Raw genomic sequence first — 25,758 nt, 5'->3', positions numbered from 1 at the left:
ATATCTTCTGTCCAATGTGAAAGTCATGGCGTGTATAAACCTGTTTTTTCTGTCTTCTCCGGCGCTCTGCGGCACGTTTGATGCTGTTCAGCGCAATGTCAATCATTTTATGGTGTCGTAGTCGAGGAGATGTAGGAAATGTTACTAATTCTTTAATTTTGTTAGGTGGTTCAACATTTTTCAGTATAACAGACGGAGATAGCATAGTAGATTCATTTGGTATGGAATTAATTACATCCTGGAATGAGAGTATGTGTGTGTCCCAATCAATATGTTTTTTTATGGCAGTATATTCTACACAGTTTACCAATTTCTTTCATTACTAGTTCACAAGGGTTCGAAGAAGCATGGTACCTGGATATATAGATCGGAGAAATGTTTCTAGCTCATAACATACGTGTCCATATAGCAGATCGAAACTGTGACCCATTGTCGGAAATTACTTTCAATACATGTCCTACATGAAATAGAAAAGGTTTTACAAATGCTTTCGAAACAGTTTTAGCAGTAGCTTTGCGTAACGGAGTGAAGGTAAACAAATTTTGAAGTGAGTTCAACAGCGACAAAGATGTAGCAAAAACCTCTATTAGTTCTGGGAATCGGACCAAAAATGTCTCAATTTAACAGGTACGATGGGATGTAATGGAGGAATATGTGAAGTCGTATCTGACTTAGCTTTCTGGCAGATTTTACATGACGCTAAAACTCGTCGAGTACGTTTCTCCATATTGGTAAAATAACAGTTCTATCTCAGTATAAGAAAACATTTTCTGGCTCCGTAATGTGCGTAACTTAAATGAGTATACCAGATTAATTTGTTAACCAGCTCGTCAGGAATGCATAATAACCAATTGTTGCTGTCAGGGTGAGAGCGGCGAAACAGAATGTTATTGCGTACAGTGTAATGGTTTCTAATGGTAGCATTATTTCTATCTTGCCAAAGGTGTTTAATTTCTTTCCAAACGTTGTCTTTACTCTGCTCTTGTGCTATGTCTTGTAATGACAACGAAATGAAATTTTCAAATGCAACTTGTTGAATGTACATGACGCTGAAATTTGCTTTGCAGAAGTTGGTTGCGATGTCTTGCTGATTGTTGCTGAGAGAACGGGATAGTGCGTCTGCTACAATATTTTGAGTACCGGGAATGTGAACAATTGTAAAATTAAATTCCTGCAAATAAAGTTTCCATCTACTTAATTTGTCGTGTGTAAATTTAGCCGAAAGTAAAAACTGTATCGCTCTATAGTCTGTATAAACGGTCGTATGTCTTCCATAAAGAAAATGCCGAAATCTCGTAAATGCCCATACAACACATAATGTTTCCAGTTCTGTAACAGAATAATTGCGTTCAGCAGGTGACAGAATGCGACTCGCAAAGGCGATGTTTTTAATTACTGTAATCCCATCTTGTTCAATTTCCTGAAAAATGTGTACGCCTAAAGCGGTGTTAGAACTGTCGGTGGCAATTGAAAAATTTCTAGTAAGATCTGGGTGCGATAAAAGTGGTGCATTCAACAAAGCTTGTTTCAGGTTCACAAATTCAGAATGTGCTTGCTTATCCCAGGACCAAATAGTATTTTTACCTGTCAATTGACATAATCTAGGGGTGTCTAAAGCAGAGTAATGAATAAATTTACGAAAAAAGGTAATTAAACCCAAAAAGCTGCGTAGTTGTTTCTTCGTCGTAGGAACGGTAGTGTCACGTAAAGCTTGAAGTTTTTCCGGGTCAGGCGCAATGCCTTCTGCTGAAATTACATGTCCAAGAAATTTTATAGAAGTTTTACCAAAGTGCGATTTACTGAGATTAACTGTGAGTCCTTGTGCACGAAAAGTTCGTAACAGTTGTTCAAGAATTAGATTGTGTTCAGACCAGTTAGCTTCTGCAATAAGAATGTCGTCTACATACGTTGTGATTCTGTCTTTAAGTTCTGTCGGGAGTATTGTATTCAAACCACGAATAAATACTGCTGAAGAAATAGTTAAACCGAACGGTAATTTACAAAATTGGTAACAGTCACCAAAACAAAGAAAAGCCGTGTACTTTCTGCAGTCCGGATGGAGTTGAATTTGCCAAAATCCCGATTTCAAATCTAATGTGGAATAAATAGCAGTACCATGAAATTTCTGTAGAAGTTCTTCTAGTGTCTGTGGGTGATCTGTTTCATTAATAATAATGTCATTGATGTGACGCGAATCAAGTACGAGGCGAAGTGAGCCATCCTTTTTCTTAACAATATGGATCGGGTTTATGTACGGACTAACTGCCGGTTCAATAATTCCTTGGTCAAGCATAGCTTGCAATTCTTTCTTAACTTGTTCTCTGTGAATATACGGAATGGGATAATGTTTGGCTTTAAATGTGTCGTGCTGTTTAACTTGAAATTCATACATAAAACCGGACATAGTACCAGGAACATTGTCAAAAACTGGAGCTTGCTGTAAAAGAATTTTGCGTAGTTGTGTGCGTTCGTCGTCTGTATTTGCACTGCTCTGTTTAACTTTATCAGAAATCATCTGTATAACGTCATAGTCGGCTTCGTCTGGAGTATTATAGTTGTGTACGTACGTATCTGTTAACAATGTGGAATGACAGTCATGTTACGTGATGCCGAAATGACCTCTGTACGATTAATTGTTTGTTCTTCTGCAGATAAAGAGGGCTGAAATTCTAAAGCCAGTTGTACATTTTCATCCTTTAACATTAAATAGGAGTTTTGAAAGTCAATAATTGCGTCGTGTTGTACCAGAAAATTCGTACCTAAAACAACGTCTCTCGTCAATAAGGGAACAGTCCAAAAATATAAGTGAAATGTATGACCTGCAATACAAAATGATAAATGTGTCTGTAATTTAACATCTACTCCTTTACCAAATACTGCTCCTTTTACTTTCATTTTGCCTAATGGTAACGTAGGATAGGTATTCTCTTTGTTACATTCGTTGAAAGTTTCCTCATTTATGACTGACATAGGAGATCCAGAATCGATTACTGCTGAAAATTTGGATGATCCAATTTTTACTTCGATGACAGGGTGTCAAATGGTTTTTTGAACAACTGCTCTTTCCTGCAAAAGAGTGTCTCGGATGTCGTCAAAAGTAATAACATTTTCGTGAACAAGATTCTCTGTGTCAAAAGTATTGCTTGCGTTACTGTAAGATGCGACCTGTACAGTATCTAGTCAAATTCTATCTGACGTGTTATTATTTTCGGGAGAATGCTGTGGCATTTCCACTATTTGTACTGTTCTGTTATTTATTCCTGGCGTATTACTTTCGGGATGATATCTACTATCTGGTTCATTCATGATAATATGTTGTTGCGGATGATTTTGCTGCTGGTAGGACCGACTGTTATTAAATGTACGCTGAAAATTGTGCTCATTACTTTTACGTCTCTCATGATAGTCATTCCTATACGGTGCATTGCGATAAGAATTGAAATGGTGTGTTTTCTGTACGTACTGGTTTCCTTGTTGCTGTGCGTTACTATTTGTTGGAGCCGACGCTATACGCGTACGCTGCGAAACATTAAAGCTTGGTTGACCTTGTACATTACATTGTTGGTTAGGTATGCTAGCCGGTTGGTTTTGTTGCTGTTGTTGGGAAAAAACTCTATTGTTACCAAAATGTGTTTGTGACTGCTGAAAATTTTGTACATACTGATGATTAAAATTTCGTCTGATATTAAAGTTCTCGTGGTTGTCATTTCTGGAGCATCTAATGAAAAGTTGTCACTTTCAGTAAAACTTACCGGGTTTTCTTTACACGTTTCTTAATCGTAGATAGAGCAATAGTTGAAGAGCTATTTTGATAGATATAAAGGATAGTAGAAGAGAAGGCAGCAGTGCAGAAAACTAAAGATGAAACAGCACTACTACGGCTCGGGGCCCTGTGCACGCTACGGCACATATTCATTAAAGCGTAATGAATCCCCTGAGGTTTATTACGCGCTGCAAATAAATTTTAGCTTCTGCGTTACAGGCAATGCCGGTGACATTTCAAAAGCAAATTGCTGTATCCATGCCAATTCTAGTTTCTGCATTACACGCAGTGGTGGTGAAAGTACAAAAATAAATTGTCGTATCCAGTTCAAAGCGTGTACCTGTGCTCTATCATTTTCAAATACCTTAAATTTTTTTTACAGATACAAATTGCTTATAATCAACGGTATCGTCACTGAATGTGTGAACAGGTTCACGATTGCATAAGAATCTGTTTGTCTGTGTCTTTTCGGATTTTAAGTCGCGTAGTCTCTGCAAATTACTTAAGTTATACTGGCTGTGTGAGTGTGACAAATGTTTGGAATGTGACGTATGCTGTGCCGTGTTATTGACTGAAACATTTTTCATTTCTGTTACTTTAATACGTTCCTCAATTTGGCTGTTCTGTTGTTCACATTTCTTATCGACTTCCGTATCCACAGTGTGTGAAAGTTCTGGTGACTTTAAATTAACTCGTCGCGTATCTGTACTGCGTTTTCTGAACATTGTTCAGCGACTGCACTACTTTCATCTCTAAGTAATTTTGTTGTGGCTGCTTACGTATTACTTAATTCTTGTGCAACAGATCTAATTTCTTCACTACTGTTCTTAGCACAAGCCTCAATTTTGTCACGTAATTGTTCTTTAGTATCATGATGTTGCATGGTAACGGCTGTAATCTGTTCACTAAGTTGTTTGTTCTGTTCGTTAAGGTTGTCGTGTTTTTCATTCGACAGTTTGAAACTTTCATTAATTAGTTCATTAAGTTGTTTGGAATGGTTGTCGAAATTTTCATTCCGCTGTTTGAAACTTTCATTTAATTGTTTGGACGCTTCATTAAGTTTGTCGTATTTTTCATTAAGTTGTTTATACTGTTCACTAAGTTGTTTGAAATTGTTGTCTTGTTTTTTATTATGTTCATTAATTTGTAGCAACAATGCCATAATTTTATCCGAGCCAAAATTAGCAACTCTATTCCCTGTGCAGTGTGTTGGTGTATCTGCATTTGTCACGTTTTGTGTAACCATTTGGTCATTCTGTAATTCTTGAAAAGGTTTGCCAATCGGATGTGCACTGTTGGTCACTAAATCGGAATCAAATAAATCTGCCGTACTTTGAGTACACTGTTCATTTTCGTTAGAAAAATTTGTCTGTTTATTACGTAAATTTTGCAAACCGGGTGTGTCAAACTGGGCAGCGTTCATTGTAACAGAACGTGCCGCGTCATGAATTGTCGTTAAATTAACAGAGGACACAATTGAATTTATTTGTTCATCATTAGGATCAAAATCATTACTAGTGGTCAGTACGCACTGATTGTTTGTAAATGGAGGATTGTCATCATTACACTGAGTGTCGCAAGTACTATCGGTCAAATTATTTGAGTCGGCTATTTCACTCATTACACATCGCGATGTACTGTTAACAGTTTTTCGCGGCATTTTTACACAAATCAAAATTAAGCACAAAAAAACAAGGACAATGCAAAATGCAACAAACACAATTACAACAAAGAGCAACAAATTGCCGATGATCTGTGAAAGAAAGAGTGACAAATTAGTAAATGCGTTGCGCCAGATGGAAACTACGTTTAAGTAAATAAGAGCAGATATATGACTACTTATCAGAAGATTCACAAAGAAATACGATCCTGGCCGGATGTCGCCAAGTGTAACCTCCCCACAGAATAATTAAAAATGTTCCATGTGTAAACTCCCCACAAAAATATTATAATTAAATGAATTTTTTAATATTGTAACCTCTGAACAAAATTGGCTCCCATTTATAATCTGTGTGCAGAAATGCATTCACATTTAATGTTCCTACAAAATTCTTTTCTCATTTAATGTTAAGTTCGAAACAGAAAAATCCCTGAACACCAAAATAATAAAAAAAATTTAGTAACCAGGTAAATTTTATGACGACAGCAACGCTGCGCCTCGGCCTTATATTCTGAAAAAAAAGCAAAAATTCTTACCTCAATAAAAACTGCAAATATATCTGCTCTTACATAAAAATTTTTCGGCACAGCTCCGTGCAATGGTGGCCCATGCTTTGTGATTCGTGAAAGGAATTAATTATTCATTGGATAAAATCTTTAAATTGAAATGAATGCTTTTTTAAAAAAATTCTTTATATTATAAAAATGATTATTGGGGCATTTTTTTGAAACAAATTAAATGACAATTAATATACATTACTAGATATGCGCAAGGCTGCTTCTTTACCTTCTACAACAATACTCATCTTCCAGAGTCCTGACCAGAGTCCCGAGCAGACCAGACAGCCGACACGCGCCGACTCACGCAGACTACTCAAGACTACTGTCGACACGCGCATACAAGCGCAGACTAGCGACAAGCAACAACTAACGATATACTGCTCTCTGGTCAGAGACTCTCCTAAGTCTTGGCTATTGCCGGCAATGCATATGTCTTACAAATTTCTTCCAGAGATTTTAAGCAATTTTCACTACCATCCTGCCCAGTGCTCGACTGTCCCTGTCAGATAGTGGATGAGTTCTGTCTCGCCTTGCTTTAGCCATGATTGTTCCTTCGTGGTTTCACTTCATAGTCACTTCACCATTAGTCGACTTGGGTAGCACTGGAACGGTTGAAATGCCAATGATGGATTTGTTACTCAGATGACATCCAGTAATTTTTTCTTAAGTCAACTGTCTTCTGACTGGTCTGATGCAACCAGCCACGAATTCCTCTCCTGTGCCAACGTTTTCATTTCAGAGTAGCAACTGCAACTGACATCCTCAATTATTTGCTGGATGTATTCCAATACCTCTGTTCCTCTACAGTTTTTACCCTCCGCAGCTCCCACTAGTACCATGGAAGTTAGCAGATGTCCTATCATCCCGCCCCTTCTTCTTGTCAGTACTTTTCATTTAACGGCGTGAGGATGCAGACGGTAATGTAAACCACTTCATTAGATACACATACTGAAATGAAATGAGCGTATGGCATCGTTGGCTGGGAGGTCTCATTCGGGGAAGTTCGGTCGCCAAGTGCAAGGCTTGTTTCATTCGACGCCACTTTGCGCGCCGGTGATAAGGATGAAATGATGATGAGGAAAACACATACCCAGTCCACGAGCGGAGAAAATCTCCAAGCTGGCCGGGAATCGAACCCGAGCCTGATTGCGTGGGAGGCAAGCACGTTACCACCCAGCTAAGCAGGCGGACAGATACACACAATGAGTTTCCACAAGATACGTAGCCTGTAAGTGAAAAAGTGTCATAATGATCTCTCCATTGGCAAAAGATTCCGGAACAGCCCCCCATTCGGATCTCCAGGAGAGGACGGCCAAAGGGGAGGTGACCATGATAAAAAGATAGAATAACTGACGAAAGGATAACATTATACGAGACAAGTCGCGGAACGTCAGAAGTTTGAAGGTGGTAGGGAAGTTACAAAATCCGGAAACGGAAATGCTAAGGGTCAATCTACATACAGTGGGCGTGTCAGTGACGCGAAATGGAAAGTAGACAAGGATTTCTGGTGAGATGAGTATAGAGAAATATCAATAGCAGCAAAAAATTGAAAACGGGACTAGGATTCGTTATGAATTGGAACGTAAGACAGAGGGTGAGTGACTGATCAGTTTAGTGATAGGGTTGCCCTAATCAGAATCAACAGCAAACCTACGCCAACAACAATAGTTCAGTTATACATGCCGTTGTCGCAAGCAGAGGGCGAAGGGAAAGAGAAAATGTATGAAGTTACTGAACAGGTAATTCAGTAAGTAAAGCTAGATGATAATCTGATTGTCGTGGTGGTTCAATGCGGTTACAAGGGAATGATTAGAAGAAAGAGTTACGGGAGAATACGGGCTTGGTATTATGAATGAAAGAAGGGAAAGACTAATTGACTTCTGCAATAAATTTCAAAATGTAATAGCGAATATTCTGCTTAAGAATCACTAGAGGAGGCGGTATACTTGGAAAAGGCCGGGGCATACGGGAAGATTTCAGTTAGATTACATCATGGTCAGGTAGAGGTTCCAAAATCAGATGTAGAATTGTAAGGCGTACCCACCGACAGACTCAGACCAGAACTTGGTAGTGATTAACAGTAGGCTGAAGTTTAAGAGACTAGTCAGGAAAAATCAATGCGCAAAAATGTACTAAGAACTGCAGAAGTTCTCTGAGACTGTAGATACTGCGACAATGTATAGCTCACAAGCAGTCAGTGAAGAAGAACAGACATCTCTGAAAAGGGAAATCACGGAAGTTTGAAAGAAAACCGTACATACAAGGAAAGAGACAGTGAAGAAACGACACGCAACAAAAGAAATACTTCAGCTGATCGACGAAAAAATTATTTTTTGAATGATTCCGTGATGCCTTCAGCAGCCATTCTCTTTATAGCATCTGCGATTGTGCAATTTCGGCCTTAGGGCATTTGCATTTGTTTTATGGATGATCTTTTACTAGCAAATTATGCTATGTACGTCCTTGCCCCTTTGACTCCATGCTATAAAATAAAATAAATTAGAGAGGTTTTACGCTATTTTAGGAGCACGTTACTTTCGAGCAGGTGTTGAAAAGCCTTGCAACAAATGCTCGAAAGTAGCGTAAAACCTCTCTAATTTATTTTATGAGCATAACATGGAGTCATAGGAGCAAGGACATACATGGCGTAATTTATTACTAAAAAACATGCATAAAATTCTTGAAAATGGCCTAAGGCCGAAATTGTACAATCGCACATGAAATAAAGAGAATGGCACTTGATCACAAAAAGAATCTCGCAGCTGCAGACCCTATCGCACTGAAAATTATAGAAACAAGTTATTGTCGGAAGGACTGACCCTAAGCATCTTCGGTAAAACTAAAAGCAAGGACGGTAACATTACGGGTACAGTGAGAGTTCCACTGTCAAGTGCGGTGGAGAGGACAGAGTACACTGACGTCCTGTCTGAGGGGGAGGAGGGGAAACAGGAGTCAGTATAGAAGACAGAGGGGATCCAGTATTAGAATCAGAATTTAAAGTAGATTTGGAAGGATTAAGATCGAATGAGGAAAAAGGGATTGATAACATCCCATCGGAATTTCTGAAATCATCTGTGGTAATGGCAACAAAACGATTATGCATTTTGGTGTGGAACGTATGAGGCTGGCGATATACCATCAGACTTTCGGAAAAACATGAGCCACACATTTCCCAGGACTTCAAGAGCTGACAAGAGCGAGATTTATCGCACAACCAGCGTAACAGCTCACGCATCCAAGTTGCTGACAAGAGTAATATACACAAAAATGAAAAAAAGAAATTGAGTTTTGTGACGTAACGATCAGTTTGGCCGTAGCAAACTTAAAAGCAGCATAGAGAAAGTTCTGTCGTTGGGGTAGATATTGGAAGCAAGACTGAAGAAAAATCAAGATACGTTTATAGGGTTTATTAACCTGGAAAAAGCGTTCGACGACGACAAATGGTGCAAATTGTTCGAAAATCTGAGAAAAATAGGGGTACAGTACAGGGAAAGACGGATAATACACAATATGTGCAAGAACCAAAAGAGGACGATAAGACTGGAAGACCAAGAACGAAGTGCACGTGTTAAAAAGGGTGTAAGACAAGAGTGTAGTCTTTCGTCTCTGCTGTTTAGTCTATACGTTGAAGAAACGATGAGGTTCAAATGGTTCAAATGGCTCTGAGCACTATGGGACTTAACATCTGAGGTCATCAGCCGGCCGTTGTGGCCGTGCGGTTCTAGGCGCTGCAGTCCGGAACCGCGGGACTGCTACGGTCGCAGGTTCGAATCCTACCTCGGACATGGATGTGAGTGATGTCCTTAGGTTACTTAGGTTTAAGTAGTTCTAAGTTCTAGGGGACTGATGACCTAAGATGTTAAGTCCCATAGTGCCCAGAGCCATTTTGAACCAACCATTTGAGGTCATCAGTCCGCTAGAACTTAGACCTACTTAAACCTAACTAACCTAAAGACATCACACACATCCATGCCCGAGGCAGGATTCGAAACTACTACCGTAGCGGTCGCGCGGTTCCAGACTGAAGCGCCTAGAACCTGTCGGCTACACCGGCCGGCCAAACGATGACGGAAATAAAAGTTCAAGAGTGCGATTAAACTTCTAGATGAAAGGATATCAGTGTTAAGATTCTCTGATGACATTGCTATCCTCAGTGAAAGTGAAGATGAATTAGCGGATCTGATGAATGGAAGGAACCAATCTCATGAGTTCGGAATATGGATTGAGGGTAAATCGAAAAAGGATGAAAGTAATGAGAAGTACCTGAAATGAGAACAGCGACGAACTTAATAACGTAATTGGTGGTCACGAAGTAGATGAAGTTAAGGAATTCTGTAACTTATGCAGCAAAATAACCCATTGCGGAGTGAGCAAGGAGGACATAAAAAGCAGACTAGCACAGGCAAAAATGGCATTCCAGGTCAAAGAAGACTGCTAGTATAAAACACAGGACGTAATTTGAGGAAGAAATTTCTGAAGATGTACGTTAGGAGCACAGCATTTACGGCAGTGAGACATGGACTGTGGGAAAGCCGGAACAGAAGAATGTTGAAAATTAGGTTGACTGATAAGGTAAGAAATAAGGAGGTTCTCCGTAGAATGGACGAGATAAGTGACGTAAGGAAAACACTGACAAGAAGAAGGGACAGCACGATACTACATCCGTTAAGACATCAAGGAATAAATTCTATCTTACTAGAGGAAGTTGTAGATGGTAAAAACTGTAGAGGAAGACAGAGATTGGTATACTTCCAGCAAATAATTGAGGACGTAGGTTGGAAAGCGCAAAAAAAAAAAAAAAAAAAAAAAAAAAAAAACCAGTGCCAATCTACGTTTGAATAGCAGCAGCGTTAAGAAAGAAAACAGGCGCTAAGCGCCTTGCGAGCTGGATGTGAAGCGCCGATGAAACAGGCAGGCCGACGGTAACTCTTCGAGGACACTCTTCGCTAACAGAGCTAAAAGGCCTATGCAAACAGACTGCAGGTAAAGCGCTAAAGAGATGTGTCTTCTGCCAATGCTACACTCGGTATTTGAACCTTTTGTTGCAGCAGGTAACGACACTGTAAGATTCATGCGTACCGACCTATTGGTCGTTTAATAATTGATTGAACATTTTGAACTAATTATTTTTTCTTTAGTTCGTACTTTACACAATGAACATGCAAAATTAATTAAGACTGAAGGCACTTAAATGCTATCTCTTTGATGGCCAACACACTCTTGACGATACAGTCACATTTATACCTGCAGTATCAATATCTTTTCTTTACTAATTGATTTGGCGTGGAACTGTTGTGTAAAGAAAGAAAAGTAAAAACGATGTGTTTAGCTTCCAGGCTATGGACCTAAAGGTGTCAGGTTCGATGCCTGGTCAGTCTCAGGATTTTTATATGTTACTTTTTCCTTTCATCTCTGGAAAATTTGGCTAATTTCAAAAATGTCAAGCTGCACTGTGGCTAGAAGTCCACATTTAACTGTAGGTCCACCCGTGAGTCAGCTCAAGGGTCGGAAGGAGTCTATGGCATACTACATCCAACAGGACCATGACTAGTAAAGCACTGTGGCGTCAAACTAACCCTCGAGTTGATTGAAGTTCTACTTACTTATTGAGTTTGAACGCTCTGGGCGGACTACACTGACATGTTGGTGCATACTACGGCAGTAGAACGGACATCATGAAAACATATCAAATGGAGTATGTTTGATGAGGGTATGTATACACAGATTTCTGTGGGAAATGTAAAGAGCGATGATATGTTGCACTTGAAAAGCCCAATTTGCAATAACAGGCATAATAAAACAAATTATTAACACAATGCGAAAATATTCTTATTGAGAAAAGTATTTGTTCCGTTCTAATAAAAAATCATTTGTTCAGTAATACAATCAAATAAATGGCAGCGGTGCAAATCGGAAACATATCGTTTAACCGAATATTGTGCTACATTAATCTGAGCTTATTTAACAAATGTGCAATTAAAATTCCGCTTGAAAACACACGTTGCTTCTAAGGAGAAACAAATCGACGGGAGTAGTGGATCACTGGCCATGCTAAATAATCTTGAGGTCCTTGTTATATTTCACTGACATCAATATCAGTTCACAGGAAGGTGCTTGTTATATTTAACTAAAATCAACGTGAGCACATTGTTATCTTCAAGGCCATTCCATAAATCATGACATCAGCATCACTGCATCCAGCCATGCGCCAAAGTCATGCAGGGGCGGGGAGGGGAGGGGGACGAAGGGAAGTACTCAGCTCTCCCGTGCCACTGCTCGGCAGCAAATTGCATGCACTGCAATGCAAAAGTTATGATCTGATGACACAACAACGTTAGCGTCAAATACGATGAAGTACCCGATCTGCCTAAAATACTGAAAATTTGGTCAACTATATTTGCATTATTGCCTTCCAAAAATTCATTTAAGGATTGACCAGCAAGCCACATTGGAAACACTCATTTGAAGCTATATATCATTCGCCACAGAATACTGGAATGAGTAGACAGCATATTTCTCTATAAATAATTAAAAGCCAACAGTTCTTTATAAAATATATGTAACAAATTAGGAATTCCTACTTGCTGAACATGAGATTTACCTTTAACATTGTCCTGCAAACCCTGAAAATATGAAATAAAATCAAATCGTGTTTCACATCCCAGTTTCTTACTGTCACTAGCAGGTAGCTGCACTCTAGAAAACGAGACTAGTTCCATATTTGTACGACAATTTCTTACAGTCACCGAAAGATGTTTTCACTGTAGAAAATGTAGTTTATTCATTTGTTGCACGAAGAGTTGATACTGTTGCCAACAGATGACTGCCCTGCAGGAAACAATGTCTGCACTGGTAGAAATGATAATTGTTCCTTTCTAAGTACAATGCTTGATTTAAGCTGCAGCAGGGTCGAAAATTCCACATCCTGGTGCTTCTGAAATACCACTGTATTCTTTTCAACCATTCTTCACGTCAATGATGCTTCTCAAGTTTCACACACTCTAAAACGTCTGCAAAAGTGCTTCTACATTATAAAGAAAGCGCATGTGTCATGATGTTAATTCCCACATACGCACACAGTGGCCAGATTAGTGCCCAACTTTTTCAAATATGTACTTCAATGCTAGTTTTCCTTGCCTAACAAGAGCTGACATTTTAGAAAGCAGGCAAACGGAATTGATGTAATAAAAGTAATCCGACAAGACTTGTAACTGCAGGAAAAGTCGTCCTAGCTAAAATACTGTGCTAAGTAGACGATCAAGAAAGCTAACTGACAGTGTGAATGTAAGTTTTAGGCCTACTCTTGATGTGTCGCAGTAAACTCTCATATGATATTTACACATGTAAATTGATCTCAAATATCATTTCAGGAGGGAAAAAGGTAATTCATCATGTTATTTCCTAAAAGAATGTAATCGATGATACTGATTGCCACTTATTACTATTATGATAAACGACACGGGCCTAGTTGAGGCTATATGCAATAACAACTTCCTACAAAGTTTGCAGCCAGAACTACGAGGTCAAGTCTCTTTAAAAGATTTTTAGACTGTATTTCATACGTTATCTTCCACACGTATGATGTCACAATATTCAAAAATGTGTGCAAAATACATCGGAAATGTGAAACGTGTGATGTTTACATCGATTATCCAGGACCGAATTGAGATTAAGCACTAGGAAAAATGCTCTAAGACTCAAACCAATTACCTTACCTCATCTATGATGTCACAATATTCTAAAATGCCTCGGAAAACTTAATGCTTTTGTTGCAGCAGTATCTAAATACATAAACTGTGTACAACTGTACAGCTGCGTTTTGGGAAACTATGCCACATCAAAAAAATAAAACCTTTAACCAACTACACCAACGACTAATTAAAGTACACCTCCCCCAAACACACACACTCACACACATACACATACACACACACACACACACACACACACACACACACACACACACACACACACACAATTCTCTTATTAGGACAGGAAGGAACATAGTGCTTTATTGTGACAGGTCACTTAAACTGCAGAACAACAGGGGCTGTTTGTTTACAACCACATGCACGTATGTATTTTGTGTGTGTGTAGTGTAATGTTTGTACTCTATGATGAGAATGATGACTGAAGGGAGAGGGTGAAACCCTCTGCCAGCACACAGTCCATTTCTCTCAAATAGCACCAAGGTGACCAACAAGCATAACGTCCCCAACCGTCAGATGGATCACCATCAACACTGACACATGCCCTCACTTCACGAGACTCTGCGGAGACATTTGGTATTGAAACCAGGACGTTGGTGCAAAGTCTGACCATGAGGAACTTTATGCCTCCACCTCTCCTCCCCTTGTTGGCGAAATTCTGACAGTGAACGGTTTTTCCTCCACCAGGAGACAGGGGCTGTTTATAAAGACACACACACACAAGAGAGCCAACCAGCGGTGGTAACAGTGACAGATGTGATATTTCCAAAGGCAATGCCAGAGTCCATATCTCAGAAGTAAATAATTACTTATCATTTATTATGAGACATCTCATACTTTGCAAAGACAATGAAACGTTCCAAAAATTAAATGCTGCCCCATCTAAATTCTCTGTATAAACTTTTTAAAATGCGTGACTATCGTAAAATGAGGAAGACCTCTACGAAAATTTGAGCAGTAATAAAGTTATACTATACATAAGATTCTGTAAATCTTGCAAACACGAGACATCAAATACGACTAACTGCTAATGCAAGGCATTCGCTGTAAGAACTCTATTGTATGACCACCCTCCATTTGTACACATACTAAACAAATGCCGCAACACATATTAAAGTGACATTATTGTTTATAACGAACAGACATGTAGGTATAGGTGCGGAATTAGTTGTATTCTAAAATTTAGGGGGTCGCTACTGGGAATGAAGTGAGAGATTCTACCAACCTTCAATGCTGCTACAGCTGAAATATATGCGTAGTATCAAGCCACTCCTATTAGTCCTAGAATCAGCAGTAGCTATAATCCAAGCTTACGTTTTCTCAATTTTAAGAACTCACGCCCACTGTTCATTTTCGTACCTTCAGTAAGTAAATCATAAACAAAATGGTTATAAATATTATGAGGTATGATACTTCAAAATGACAGTGTTACAGCATGACATGGCCAGTTTGCACAGATGATGATGTCGGCGTCGTAATACACAGAAAACAGAGATGAAATAATGTGATTACAGCAGGGTTAGTGGTGGATAAATACCAGAATTATCAAAATAACGTAATTATATTCCATAACAGAATAATTGAAAAGAAAGTTGCTAGTCATCGTGTTCGTACGTAAACAGTGTTGCACAGGGATGAAACATACGATCAACTCTGTAGTAGTCTCCAGCCTGCAATACCATGTTCTGTTTCCAGGGAAGACGTCAAAGTCGCCTATAGTCACATATGTGGATATTTTTAAAAATTTGTGGTTATCAATGACGTTGCTCACTCCTGGGATTGTGATTCGACATGTTTTGATCGTTTATCCCTATGTAGGTCTGTGTCAACAAAATATTTTCGCATTCGGAGGAGAAAGATGGTGACTGGAATTTCAGATTCCGCCGCAACGAAAAACGCCTTTCTTTTAATGATGTTCAGCCCAGATCCTGTATCATTTCAGTGACACTCTCTCCCATATTCGCGATAATACAAAACGTGCTGCCCTTCTTTGAACTTTTTCGATGTACTCCGTCAGTCCTATCTGGTAAGGATCCCACACCGCGCAGCAGTATTCTAAAACAGGGCGGATGAGCGTAGTGTAGGCAGCCTCCTTGGTAGATTAGTTACATTTTCTAAATGGCCTGCCAATAAAACGCAGTCATCGGTTAGCCTTCCCCACAACATTTTCTATGTGTTCCTTCCAATTTAAGTTGTTCGTAGTTGTAATTCCTAGGTATTTAGTGAATTTATGGCCTTTATATTTGACTGATTTATCGTGTAATCGAAGTTTAACGGATTCCTTTTAGCACTCATCTGGATTGGTCAACCACCAATTTTCGCACCATTCAGATGGCTTTTCTAAATCGTTTTGCAATTTGTTTTGATCTTCTGATGACTTTATTAGTCGATAAACGACAGCGGCATCTGGAAACAACCTAAGACAGCTGCTCAGATTGTCTCCCAAATCGTTTATATAGATAAGGAATAGCAAGGGGACTAAGATTACCTCGGGGAACGCCATAAGTCACTTCTGTTTTACTCGATGACTTTCCGTCAGTTACTACGAACTGTGACCTCTCTGACAGGAAGTCACAGATCCAGTCACGTAACTGAGACGATAGTCCATAAGCACGCAATTTCACTACGAGCCACTTGTGTGGTACAGTGTCAAAAGCCCTCCGGAAATACAGAAATACATAATCGATTTGAAATCCCTTCTCAATAGCACTCATGTGAATAGAGACCTAGTTGTGTTTCACAAGAACAATGTTTTCTGAACCCATGTTAACTGTGTGTCAATAGAACGTTTTCCTCGAGGTAATTCATAATGTTCGTATACGATATATGTTCCAGAATCCTGCTGCATATCGACGTTAACGACATGGGCCTGTAATTTAGTGGATTACTCCTACTACCTTTCTTGAATATTGGAGTGACCTGTGCAACTTTCCAGTCTTTGGGTACGGATCTTTCGTCGAGCGAACGATTGTATATGATTGTTAAGTATGGAGCTAATGCATCAGCATACTCTGAAAGGAACCTAATTGGTATAAAGTCTGGAGCAGAAGACTTGCTTTTTCATTAAGTGATTTAAGTTGCTTCACTACTCTGAGGATATTTACTTTTACGTTATTCATGTTGGCAGCTGTTCTTGATTCGAATTCTGTAATATTTACTTCGTCTTCTTTTGTGAAGGCATTTTGGAAGGCTGTGTTTGGTAATTCTGCTTTGGCAGCACTATCTTCGATAGTATCTCCATTTTGTTTCTTGCCGCTAACATACTTCACAAACGACCAGAATCTTTTGGATTTTCTGCCAGGTTTCGAGATAAAGTTTTGTTGTGGAAACTATTATAAGCATCTCGCATTGAAGTACGCGCTAAATTTCGAGCTTCTGCAAAAGATCGCCAATCTCGGGGATTTTGCGTGTGTTTAAATTTGGCATGTTTGTTTCGTTGTTTCTGCAACAGTGTTCTGACTCGTTTTGGGTACCAAGAAGGATCAGCTCCGTCGTTTGTTAATTTATTTGGTATAAATCTCTCAATTGCTATCGATGCTATTTCTCTGAATTCAAGCCGCATCTGGTGTACACTTATATCATTAATACGGAAGGAGTGGAGATTGTCTCTCAGGAAGGCTTTCTTGAATAGGTATATTTTTCGTTTATTTTTGGTGGATTTGGGAGTTACAATATTCAGTCTCGCTAAGACAACCCTGTGTTCACTAATCCCTATATCCAGTTTGATGCTCGTTATTAACTCAGGCTTTTTTTGTTGCTAAGAGGTCAAGTGTGTTTTCACAACCGTTTACTATTCGCGTGGGCCCATGAACTAACTGTTCGAAATAATTTTCACAGAATGCGTTTAGCACAATTTCGGATGATGTTTTATGCGTACCTCCGGATTTAAACATGTATTTTCGCCAACACATCGAGAGTAAATTCAAGTTACCACCAACTATAATCGTGTGAGTCGGGTACGTGTTTGAAATCAAACTCAAGTTTTCTTTGAACCTTTCCACAACTGTATCATCAGAAATGGGAGGTCGGTAAAAGGATCCAAATATTATTTTATTCCGTTTGTCGACAATGACCTCTGCCCATACTAACTCAAAGGAACTATCTACTTCAATTTCGCCACAAGATAAACTACTCCTAACAACAACAAACACGCCACCGCCAACCGTGTTTAGCCTATCCTTTCGGAACACCGTTAGGTTCTTCGCAATTTCGGCTGTGCTTATCCCCGGCTCTAGCCAGCTTTGAGTGCCTAAGATGATTTGGGCATCAGTGATGAACTAATGAATAAATAGATAAAGATAGGGGTTGTCAATTAAGGAAGGTCTGGGAACCACCCTTCATCACTGCAAAACTCTGCGGCAATCGATGTGTAATTCTGCCCTCATTGTGGCAACTGAAGAAGATGAGGATGTATTGTTGCCACGCCAGCAAAGACCAGTGTCCAGCAGTGGTGGAAGCAAGGCTCAGATTGTGTCTGTGCGATGCGCTTCCCCCACCACTACACTACGCCCACAGATGGCCAGCTAGAGACCGTGGGAGGGGTGAGGGGGGGGGGAGGGGTATATAAAGGCTGCACGCAACAGAAGACAATTAGTAGCCAGGAACACTTGAAGATGGCAACAACTCGGCTTGCTGAAACATTGCCACATCTGGACGATGGTACCCAGCTAAAGGCCCAAGAATTACTGAAAAACTTCCCACACAGGGTAAATGTCAAATCACACTGTTATCAACAATTTTTCCTATACATCGGCACCTTATTGTACACCATATGTTATTGCATCTACACATCAATGTGATATTCGTTTTGTTGCCTCATCAACCAATGATTTTAGAAGTCTGATGGAATGTTATCAATCCCTTCTGACTTATTTGTCCCTAAGTTTTCGAAAGCTCCTTTAAATTCTGATCTAATAATAATGGATCCCCTAACTGCTCTGCACCGACTCCTGTTTCTTTCTCGTCACGTTATCTGACAAGCCTTCCCCTTTAATTGACTTTTCGATATGGTGAATCAGTCCATCTGACAATCATTTCTTTTTTGGAAGAAAAGAAGAATTTGACATGTGGTGCTGCAGAAGAAAGTTGAAAAGTAGGTGGACTGATAAGGCTAGGAATGAGGAGGTTCTCCAGAGAATCGGCGAGGAAAGGAATACGAGGTGGAAAAAAAGGACAAGAAGGAGAGACAGAATGGTAGGACATCTATTAAGACATTACTGAATGCCTTTCGTGGTACTAGAGGGAGTTGCAGAGTATAAAAGTGCTAGAGGGAGTTGTAGAGAGTAAAAACTGCAGACGATGACAGGTATTGGAATACATCCAGCAAATAATTGAAGACTTAGGTTGCAAGTGCTACTCTGAGATGAAGAGGCTGGTAAAGGAGAGGAATTCGCAGTGGGCCACATCAAGCCAGTCACAAGACTTGCGACTAAAATAAAATAGCCTGTCAGATGTAGTTCCATATCTTAGCGAGCAAAGGCCTTATTTACACCCACAAATCCGCATCTAAAATCTTTATAGTGAATGGGAGGCAAATAGTCACTTCTAAAGCCAAACAGTCGTCCAGTTCATTCCCTGAGACAACCACATCACTTGGGATCCAGAGGAAGACAATCGAATAGGCAGCATGACTAAGTTTCTGAACAGCAGGTATGTGTGCCAAGAGTAACATCAGTCAGTGGCTTAAAGACTGTTTATTGTGTCATTACATATTAAGACGGTGTTAAGGAAGGCCCTTATAAAATGAAGGGCTCCGCTAAAGACTATCAGCTCCACCATAAAAAAACTTCGTGTTTGTAGCAATGACTGGTGTTCCCGGCCAGTAGGAGATATAAAAGCATATCCTGCCCTATACATGGTTTTAGAGCCATTAGTGTAAAAGATGGTAGTACTTTGATACTCTTGAAGAACTTAAAAAAAACGGATGTCAAAAGGTCATGTGGTGATTGAAATTTTAGGACCCTGAAATAGACTGGCGTGGGTACCAAACAAGGCACGTTGTGTGGCAAAACATGAGGAGTACAGTCTAAGGAGGTCCTGGCAGGAGTGTGAGGTGCATTCTAACTGGCAATCCTACCCAAGGGCCTTAATCGGGGGTTTTACATCCCTCACATGCTAAAATAGTAGGATTATCTGAATGATCAGGAAACTGTCGACTGGTGATAGCATAGACGAGCAACAGTTGGTACTGTTGGAACTTAAAAGGGAAGATCATCACTTAGGCAAAGACACTGTCTGTAGGACTAGTCGAAAAGGTGGCACAATCAGTCGAAATTAACTGTAATTGACTGGGTCTAACAATTTCGAAGCTGAAGGTGCCACTGTGCCATAAACCTGACAACTGTAGTTCAGTGGGGTGAGACCAGGGCACGGTAGCTATAGAGAAGAGTAGCACAATCCACACTCCAAGAGGTGTGGGCAAGGAAGCAGAGATTGTTACGCTTCCACATGGATCTAGTCTTTAGCTGCCGAATATGGGTATTACTCTTTTGTCAAAGAGCAATACCAGAAATCGAAACTGTGGTACAATGTCAAAGCGCTGTTACCCAAGTAGAGTTGTGGGTCAGGATGATTCTTGATACAACGACGTAAATAGACGATTCCTGTTTTGTCAGAAGAGAACTGGAAACCATAGGAAAGGGTCCAAGCTGAGACTTTTATATGGCACCTTAGAACTGGCATTCAGTCAGGGTTACAGAGTTGTATGAAACACAAAAGTTGTTGACATACAATGCAGGGGTGACCAGCAGCTCGATAGATGTCAGTAGCCCATTAGTGGCAATGATAAAGAGTATGATACCTAGTATGGAGCCCTGCAGAATGCCATTCTCGTGGACCAGTGGTGAGATAAGTGAAGTACCAACTCTAGCTGAAACACCTGGGGGGGGGGGGGGGGGATAAAAACTGGCGAAAAAATTGTTAGGAGGCCTCGAAATCTTCAGTCATACGATGTCGCCAAGTGGTCTAAAAAAACTGCTATGAGGTGAGGACGTGTTGAAAAAGCCGTCGGATTTCCGTTTCCAAACTAACCAAATGGTAGGTTGTGGATCGTCGCTTCCAGAACCTCACTAAAGGGAGGGACAAAAGGCCTGATATTCGAGATCCCAGCATAATGGTTGGACAACCGTCCTTTCAGTCAGTTTGCAGAACACGTTGGTGACCCAAATCGGCTGGTAACTGTCGATGGATGGTGGGCTGTTGCCTGGCTTAATGATTGGCATGATGATACTATTTCGTCATTGCGAAAGGAAGATACTGTTGAGCAAAACATAATTGAAGGTTGCAAGGAGATGGAGCCTTTGGTGATAGCCAAATGTTGGATCTGATTGTGAACGAAATCACGGCCAGGCGTTGTATCGTGAGACAAGAGCCTGAAGCAGTTCCCAGTCAGTGAAAGTTTCATTATATAAAGCGGAATGACGAGAGGTGAAGGAGACTGAGATGTGTTCCGTATGTCGCCTAAGCTTTCGGAAGGCAGCCGCATAACAAGAGAATGCCGACGCTGTCGCAAAGTGAGTCAGAAACAGATGATGAGTCAGTACAAGGGGCACCATGAAGGGAAAGACGCTGTACAATTGTTGATCTTTGGTGGTCCAATTGGTCACGCAGCTTGGACCACACCTGAGATAAAAAGCTATACGTTTCATTGGAAGAAACGTAACGTACCCACCCTCCTTCATTCTGTGTTCAATTGGATAGTTGGCCTTAACACAAAGTCGCTTAAAAGTTAGAAGTATGGTCCGTAAACGATGTCACTTGATACGCTGCAAGTCTCTGCGGAGACGATGAACAGCTGTTGCATTGTGTATAGCCTACGACGGAACTGGACGGCAATGGAGGGTGCCTTGTGCCTTTAGAAAGGGCAATAGCGGTTCTAGCAGCTCAGGTGATCAAGTCGGAGGCATCTTGCACAACCTCGTCGATGCACTCCGACAGTGAGAGGGCGAAGGTGACAGCAGAGAGAGACAATTACCAGTAGGCCTTTCAAAGTACCTAACATGGTAATGTGGCAAGGAAATGACAATATCACTGGGAAATTGTCACTGTCACAAAGATCCTGTTGTAGCGACTAATGAAGTGAAGCTTTGAGACTTAGGGAAAAGATTGTAAATTGAATGCCATAAAGGCGCCATTGGCGGCACTGAAAAACAAGGTGATAATTCTTCACAGGAGTTGGTGCTCGCAGAAATCCCCAAATAGGAGTAAAGGAGGGAAGCTTTTGAAATAAGGTGGTTATCTCAAAATAAGAAAGTGGCCTACTCAAAGATAAATAAAAGCTACAAACGGTGATCGATAGGGTCGTCTGCTCCCTAACTGCTATTGCTTTCAAGATGGTAAGTAAAGGAATTCACTCACAGACGACATCTGCGAGAACCAATGTATAGACTGCTACAGATGTCCCCTCAGGGCCAGTAGTTCTGACAGAATGCACGGTAACCATGAAGCGTAGGGGAATGGTCGTCAGTGAAGCGCGTTTCTTGAAGCTCAATACAAACGGCAGAAGAAGGGTAAATGAGTTGTCACACTTCCAATAGGTGACAGTAATATTTATTACATTTCCATCAGATCTTCAGGGTGAGAGTGTCCTGGTTAAGTGTGAAGGGGCCAGGAGATCAAATTACGCTCCAGGATCACTGTCTATTACCAGTGGGCGTGGAACCCATCAACGATCAATGGTTCAGAATCCATCAACGTGGTGGAATCTGGGATCTTTGGGTTCACCAGAGCAGCATTCTAATAAGAAATATGACGACACATAGCGATGGTAAGACAATTTTCTCCTTTACTAGAAACATGTCTCCATCAAAAGTAAGGTGTCTATCTTGTCTTTTGGGCCTTGGCATATGACACGTTTGAAGTGGATCCCTCGCTTTTCCAAGTCCGCAGTGTGAGGTTCCGGGAAAAAATTTTATCCGTGGATCATTTTGAGGCCCCTACGGGGCGGGGGTGGGGGGGGAGGGGGGTGATGGTAACAGCAATATCATCAAGTTGTTTACAAGTCACTAACGTCCAGGTTTGGGTGCATTTGCTGAAACCCTTCGCCGTTTGCTAAGGGAAGAGAGTTCGCCAAATACATCCTCAACATTTTACACAAAAAACTTTGGTTTTGTCGAGACCAAGGATCCTACGTCTGTTCGGGTACAAACCAGGAGCTGTTTCATGTTACATGTGTTTTACGTACGAAGAGGAAGCCAATGCCGGCCGCAGTGGTCTAGCGGTTCTAGGCGCTGCAGTCTGGAACCGCGAGACCACTACGGTGGCAGGTTCGGATCCTGCCTCGGGCATGGATGTGTGTGATGTCCTTAGGTTGGTTAGGTTTAACTAGTTCTAGGGGACTAATGACCTCAGAAGTTGAGTGCCATAGTGCTCAGAGCCATTTGAACAAACCAGGAACTGAGCGGAATAACTCTCCGCAAGTCTCTTACATATGCTTTCTTCACATAGGGTGGAAAGGAGGGAAAGTTCTTCGATTAACTTGACAATATAATGCTGTCTGTCTGAAGAGGTTGCCAGTGTCTCGCGGCCACTGTCTGATAACTTTGGTCACAATGACGCCTAAAGTCCGCCACGATGTCACCTACTGAGAACGACGGCTCTCACCACGGGCACCACCTAACCAGAGCAAAGGCTTCCTCACGTGATGACCTTTTCCCAGAGTGCCAGTGCCCCCAAGTAGCACACTACGTCGAAATTTTTATAATCGATTCATCTAATTTGTTTTGTCTGGATCTTCAAATAATTCGAGATTTAATGATGTTAATTTTAGAAGAGAATTTCAAACATTTTATTGTTCAGTTTAACATTACATTTTAAAATAGTAAGTAATTTCTTTCTTCTTTTGCAGATGCAGTATATTTTCCTGATGGTTACAGTGGCAGTGCTGGCTGGAGAATCAGATGCAGCCCGCATTCTGGGTCTGTTCAATTATCCAGGAAAGAGTCACTTTCTAATGTTCGAGGAGGTAATGAAGGCGCTCGCTGCCAGGGGCCACGAAGTGTTTGTCTACAGCCACTTCCCTCAAGCTAAGCCCGTGCCAAACTACACAGACGTGAGCCTAGTCGGTTCCCTGCCTTCTGTAGTGAATGCAATTCCTGTGGACGAAGTGTTTGGTAGAGACGATCCCTCAGTCACATTTGGATTACTCAAAATTCTGACCGAACAGGCATGTGAAAAACTACTTCAGTTTCCCGCAATGCAGAAGCTTATGAAATCACATGAAAAATATGATCTCATCTTTACTGAACCCTTTACCACTGACTGCCTGTTACCATTTGTGTACAAGTTTCAGGCGCCCAACATTGCACTTCTGTCATCTGTCGTTATGCCTTGGAATCCAGATCGCTTTGGTTTACCAGATAATCCATCCTATATACCAACTCAGTTTTTACGGATTAGTGACCACATGAGCTTCTTTGAGCGTCTCAGAAATTTGTGGTGTACGATTTACAGCAAATGGTTTTTTATTGAATACATGGACAAACCAGCGAATACGGTAGTCAAGAAATACTTCGGTGATTCACTCCCTCCTCTACAAGAAATCGCTAAAAATACTAGTATGCTTTTCATCAATACGAATCCAGCACTGAATCCTCCGCGACCACTTGTACCTGCTGTTGTGGAGGTAGGAGGGATTCATATCAAACCAGCGAAGAAGCTTCCAAAGGTAAGCACTAGAATTTGCTAGTAACGCAAACAGAACAAGAAAAAACTGCTTCACGTATTTTGAAAAAGTCTGACACAACCGATACATTTGATGAACTATCTAAAACTTGTTCTCCATTATGTACTCATATTTTTTTAAACGTTTTGTTTGATTCCCGCATAAAATGTGGAGGCAACAACTAATCAAATTTTATTTAAGAGCTAGTATGCCTTAGGAATTATAAATGTCCATTATGGAATAAAACTTTCGAACCACTAACTAGTTCGGGTGTCTATAGAGTCAAATTGACCAAGGGGCCAGAGTGCTCTAATTTATGTTTTCACTAGCTGAAAGGTAAGTTAAAAACTGTTTCAGATTTTCACCAACCCTTGAATTACTTATACTTGCAAGCAAAAGTGACAGTTTTTCACCGTTGATTAGCTAGTAAGTACAGCTTGTGACCGAAATAGACGGTAAAATATGTACTACTTATATGTGGCTTCGCCTGTTTATGTGCATGTCACAAATACTGCGCACATCTCCTCCTCCCCTCCCCCCTCTGCCCATCTGCCTCTCTCTCTCTCTCTCTCTCTCTCTCTATTGATGACCCCTTTCTCATCTTTCTTTCCATCTCCTCCTCTTCTCACTCTCAGTCTGTCTTACCCTCCTCATCTGTTAGTCCATCCCTGCCACTCCTTGTGTCTGTCCATCTCCTCCTCTTTCTGTCCCTCTTCTCCTCCACCATCTCTCTCTCTGCTGAACTCCTCTCCCCATCTCTCTCCATGTCGTCACCCCCCCCTTTCCATCTGCTCCTGCCGTCTATATCCTCCTCACCCTCTTTCTATCTATCTTATCCTCTGCCCATCAGTTCCTCCCTCTCACCCTGTCTCTTCTCTCCAGTCTTTCTGTGTCCATCAAATCCTCACACCTCTCTCTCACATCTCCTGCTCCCTTCCCCCTATGACCATCTCCTGTCCCCTATCTCTGACCATCTGCTCCTGCCCATCTTCCTGTGCATCACCACCTTCCTCTCCCTCTGTCGATCTCTTCCTCCATCTCTCTCTCTCGCTCTCTCTCTCTCTCTCTCTCTCTTTCTCTCTCTCTCTGTCTGACCAACTCCACCTTCCCCTGCCAATCTCACCATCTCCCCTCCTTGCCAGTCTCCTGCTCCCTTCTGTCCATCTCTTCCTCCCTTTGTGTCCATCTACCCACCTCTTCATCTCCCTCTCTGTTCATCTCCACCTCCCCCTCTCTGTCCACTTTCTCTTCCCCCTCTCTCAATTGACCACCTGTTCCACCTCCTTCTGACCATGTCCTCCTACCCCTACCTGTCCATCTCCTGCTCCCACTCTCTCTCAGAATCTCCTATTCTCCCTCTGTGGATCCCATCATCCACCTCTCTCTGAGCCATATGGCGTAGCCGC

The 25,758-nt window shown here is 41.0% G+C and overlaps 1 protein-coding gene across 1 annotated transcript in view; it reads left to right on the top strand.

Moving 5' to 3' along the window:
- Positions 1 to 25,758, top strand: part of LOC124795404 — a 332,223-nt gene that overhangs the window by 56,220 nt on the left and 250,245 nt on the right. The window contains exon 2 of the mRNA XM_047259426.1: positions 23,537 to 24,355. Within this exon, the coding sequence (XP_047115382.1) occupies positions 23,537 to 24,355 (819 nt within the window). The remainder of the gene's footprint in view (positions 1 to 23,536; positions 24,356 to 25,758) is intronic.

This window comes from Schistocerca piceifrons, chromosome 4, assembly GCF_021461385.2.
Source record: "Schistocerca piceifrons isolate TAMUIC-IGC-003096 chromosome 4, iqSchPice1.1, whole genome shotgun sequence".
NCBI classification, from domain to species: Eukaryota; Metazoa; Arthropoda; class Insecta; order Orthoptera; family Acrididae; genus Schistocerca; species Schistocerca piceifrons.
The sequence above is the reverse complement of the archived record's forward strand: the minus strand, read 5'-3'. Positions and strand labels throughout refer to the sequence as shown.